The sequence below is a fragment of the Periophthalmus magnuspinnatus genome, chromosome 9 (assembly GCF_009829125.3).
Source record: "Periophthalmus magnuspinnatus isolate fPerMag1 chromosome 9, fPerMag1.2.pri, whole genome shotgun sequence".
NCBI classification, from domain to species: domain Eukaryota; kingdom Metazoa; phylum Chordata; class Actinopteri; order Gobiiformes; family Gobiidae; genus Periophthalmus; species Periophthalmus magnuspinnatus.
In genome coordinates, this window is record NC_047134.1 from 4,781,986 (window position 1) to 4,786,832 (window position 4,847).

General features: G+C 39.1%; 1 protein-coding gene across 1 annotated transcript; it reads left to right on the top strand.

Annotated features, from left to right (window-relative positions):
* The first annotated feature begins 2,203 nt into the window (after nucleotides 1–2,203).
* Nucleotides 2,204–3,745, top strand: sdhaf1 (succinate dehydrogenase complex assembly factor 1). The gene has a single exon (XM_055224100.1). The coding sequence runs from the start codon at nucleotides 2,305–2,307 to the stop codon at nucleotides 2,554–2,556; it is 252 nt and encodes an 83-aa protein (XP_055080075.1). The 5' UTR covers nucleotides 2,204–2,304; the 3' UTR covers nucleotides 2,557–3,745.
* The last annotated feature ends 1,102 nt before the right edge of the window (nucleotides 3,746–4,847 follow it).

Below are 4,847 nucleotides of genomic sequence, written 5' to 3' on the forward strand. Positions count from 1 at the left end.
GAGCGAAATTGCGTCATCACGTGAGCAAGACGTTTAATTTTTAAAAGTATATATATATTTTTGTGTATTTATATTTACTAACAACATGAAGCTAAATTATATAATGTGTGAATTATTTGATTATGATGGAAAATAATAATAACAATAATAAATTACCCGGAAGTATGTGTTGGGTAAAGTGGTCGCCGCTTCCGCTGTTGGGTAAGGTCGTGTTTACGTCAAGCGCGAAGGACACATGTCAAGTATTTTGGACTTAAAATATCTGCTCGAACATGGACATTTAACGATCTATTTCACACAGGTATGTTCGGTATTTCCTTTGTTTTTTTCCCCGAACTAAAACAATAACATTTTGCTAGCTTGTGCACAAAATTTCACCCTTAACTACATGCATTAGGCATCGTAACAAATCTATAATAGTTACTATTTTCAGAGAATGTACTAAAGTTAAGTTAGGCCATGTAATTATCCTTCATAACGAAACAGTGCAATGAGACAGGTTGAATCCGTGAATTTTTATGGTACAATGCAATTTACTGTATCATGTTGTTCCCTCAATAAATTTCCTTGCATCTTTCAATAGTTAATATCTTCTTATCTGTCCCTACATACATTTTCATTTGATGCATTTATTTCTCATATAATTTGGCGAGTATAAATGTGGCTTATTGCCATATTGAGTCTTTAAGCAATCCTTTTTGTTTAGAATAGTTACCTTTTTTAGTGTTTGTGGTGATACAACAAGCAACAAACTGTGATTTTGTGATGTCAATGTAAGAGTCTAGGGCAGTGGTTCTTAACCTGGGTTCGATCGAACCCTAGGGGTTCGGTGACTCGGTGAGTCAGTCTCAGGGGTTCGGCGGAGGTCAAGACATGCACCCGACTCATATGATTCGCGGACTGCGAGCGTCTCCACACGCTGGCCATGTCCCAATTCAACAAATGCAGCCTTTGATGTGTTTATCGAAGTACCCGCCCAACTTAAATGAGCCGTTCGAACGGCATCAAAACAAAACGACATAAAAACGAAGAAAAGGAACAGACTTTGCTGTGAAAATGACATAAGAGTGGCACTTGTCAAGGTGAAGCCATGCATTTCTGAACTAGTCTCTCAAAGGCAACAGCAGAAGTTATACTGATTTGCAGTAAATATTCATTATTATTCTAGCCTGATGGAAATTAGGTGATGGGTGTGTGTTAAAATGTCAAAAATAATAAAAAGCATAAATACAATAAGTTCATTATTGGAATACATAAGGTTAAAAATTTAAATCATTTCAGTGTGGTGGTATTAAAAAAGGTCATGTCTTTGTAAAAAGGTATGCATGTAATTTGTTGTGAGTTCATGCATTGTATTGGTTTTATTCTTTGACAGTGATGTTAATGCACGGTTCATTTTGTGCACCAGTAAAACATACATATGTCTTGAATTTGAAAAAAATAATATTTTATTTTTCAATAAAGAAGGGTTCGGTGAATGTGCATATGAAACTGGTGGGGTTCAGTACCTCCAACAAGGTTAAGAACCACTGGTCTAGGGTGTTTAAACGCAGAATTGACTGATGTTGTTACCTCATCCAAAACATATGTGGAGTTGTGTATTGTTTCATTCACACTTTTATTATTAGTCTGTCTGCATCTCCAGAGCTCAAAATGCTCTGTTCCACCTTGGGATGTCATGAAGTGGTAGTTTCTATCAATTTTAGCGTCAATTGAACTGCTTTACTCTACAATAAACTACAATAACCTAAAGCTGTTACCTTTTAAAAATGTTTTTGTTTTAACTTTTGTTGAGATTACAATCTACAATATTTTCTGGTGCAGCGAATAGCAAAAAAAGGTTCAACAATGCTCAAACAATAGCTGTACTTTCAAAGTTTAACAATTCTTGGGCTGCAAATTTGTAAAGATGATTTTAGTGAAGGTGTATGGAGTTGAGAAACACAGGGGAGTGCTTCTTGTATTACCACTTGATGACATCACAAAGTTGAAACAAGTGTTTTCAGTTTGAGAGAAGAAACCGCCTATATGCAGGATTTCTGTGTTTAAAAAATATGAATGAAACAAAACACAAAGTACTAAATCTGCTTTTATTTATTTATCTATCATAAATATAACATATTTTAATGTGTTGGTTTACAAAAACATTATACACATTTTAAAATTGTTGTTGCACCTTCTGTCTGTTTTAACAGGTTTCAAATGGTTTGGTCCGTCATTACACTACAGTTTAAGAATGCGTTCTCTTCCTTTCTGCCTGAGGATTTCACAATAAGGTCCGTCTGCGCCTACCTCCGCTAAACCATGTCTCGCCACAGTAAACTCCAGAAGCAGGTGCTCTCTCTGTATCGCCAGTTTCTCCGTGCGGGAAAGGCCAAACCAGGATTTGTCCCAAGGATTAAGGATGAATTCAAAGCAAATGCTAAAATCAAGAAGTCTGACGTGATGCACATTGAGTATCTGTACAGAAGAGGACAGAGGCAGCTGGAGCAACTCAAAGACCACAATACTAAACAGCTGGGAACATTCTCCAAGACGAATGATGAAAGAAGCTGACACAGACTGATCTGGGAGAGAGGAGAGAGAGGAAAACAGTTCAAACTTCTTCACTGTGCTTATATTTAGGGAGCTAATGCACATACAGCAACGCCTCTTGAAGTGGAACTAAACACATAAATGCCGTCCACAAACACATTTAAAATAGAGCTGATAAACGGGGCAGTACTCGGAGGACTAAAGTGAGTGAGGGGGGAGGAGGGACGGGGCCTGGACATATGAACAAAAGTGTGATTGGTCTAACAGGTATCCACACTTCAAACTTCGCCCCTGCAGACATGTGTTTGTAATCAGATGGCAGTTCCGTGTGCCACACAGTACTTGGAATTGCAGTGGCCACTGAAGGCAGCACACACTGAGAACTTAGGACTTGTGAAGCTTGACAAAAATATGAGAACTAGACAACCATCAGAGCATGTTCAATATTGCATATCTTTTGGGGGTATTCTCAGTCTGCATTGGTCCATATCTATCAGAGGAGTCCTGGTTTAGTCCTAGGTTAGTCCTGGTTTAGTACCACTTTAGTGCAACTCATTTGGGGGGTTCTGAGTCTGCTGTGGTTTATGGTGTGAAAACTAATCCAGAGGACAACCAGGACTGAACGAGAACTAAACCAGGACTACACCAAATCTACAGTAGGACTCAAACTGGTCCTAACCAGGACACATGTGAAAACACTCTAGACCTGGCTTAGTTCTGGTTTAGTCCTGTTTTTTAGTCCAGCTCTAGAGGCGTGTTACTGGTTTGAAGTAGTCAGTATCTATCAGAGATGCATTGGACCTGGTTTAGTTCTGGTTTAGTCCTGGTTAATTCCTATTTAGATCTGGTTTAGTTATGTTGCTTCTGGGGACCCTGATGTTCTGGCCAATTGATGTATGTTAAAATCTCATCTTCTTTGCTGTGTTTCTCCTGTATTATTTTGAGCAGATGGACTACTTCTTCACTACCTCAACACTGTAACATAATATTGACAAAGTACTTGAATATTGCAGTAACATGTCAAGTCCCTCCTTATGGAATTATATTGTGCCTCACTGACTCAGTATGTGACAAACTGGTAGATTACTGTGTCTAACTCTCAGTCATTTCCTTTTTGGAGAAATGTTTAATGCAGCTTTATCCATTACCCTCTCATCCCTACAACTGCTACAATTTCAACTTGTACTGCAATTTCATTAAAGTTCCTATATTACGCAAAATTGACTCTTCTGAGCTTTAATCCCTCTTATAATGCTATTACCTCCTCAAAAACATACCTGGAGTTGAGTTTTGTTTCATTCACACATGTTTGAGTAACTCTTTATTATTAATTTGTGTACATCTCCAAAGCTAACAGCTACCTTTTACCTTTTGTTTAGTCGAGATTGGAAATGAAATTAAAATTAAAGCCGCAAGCGGCGATGATGGCCCTCGCCCCCCGCGCGACCGCACCCCCATGCGACCGCCCGGGGCCGGCCACCGCCCCCACGCACCATTTTCCCCGCCTGCCCACCCCACGGCTGCAATCTGCCCCCCTTCACACAGTTTCTATATAAATATGTGTGACCAACACATTATAATGGAGGTCCATGGCGTTGAACCGGCAACCTCGTGCACAATACAGGTATGGTGTAATGGACTTTTTTGCCTCTTTTGAGGTCCTCAATGATATCACCAACTTTCATGCCAATCGGACAAAGTTGAGTTTTTTACCTGTACAGTAGGGGGCGCTATGGAGGTCACTGGCCACATGTTTATAATGGTTCTCTATTCACAGTTTTAATTCGCATCAGTGATTAGAATTTGAGCTTTTTAGTCTGATCCACGTGTCTGTGAGAGGGAATCAAATATGCAGGAAAGCAGTCATATTTTGACAGTGTGCTGTGCATAAACCAGAAAGAATATCCCCAAAACGTGGATGATTATTGACAATAATCATGTGTACATGCTGTATGTGGAGTTTGAGGAAATTTGGATGAAAAACCTAGGACTAGACAGGTTTCATTTGCACTTAAGGAAAAGTCGTGTAGGAATTTAAATCCAATGACGAAGTCATATTTTGAGGGCATCCTACTCATGAACCATAAAGAATATCCCCAAAACGTGGATGATTATTGACAATCGACATATGTACATGCTGTATGTGGAGTTTGATGTAATTCGGATGAAAAACCTAGGAGTAGATATAATTCATAGACATGCAAGTCAAAGTGCCAAGTGCCAATTTCTTTTCAATTCATTGCGCCCCTGGTGGCCAACAGTGGAAAATAACCCATGGCCCTAATGTAATTTTTTGTTTCGTCTGAGACCAT

Coding starts and splice junctions, on each gene's coding strand:
- sdhaf1 (XM_055224100.1), top strand. CDS start 2,305: ATGTCTCGCCACAGTAAACTCCAGAAGCAGGTGCTCTCTCTGTATCGC.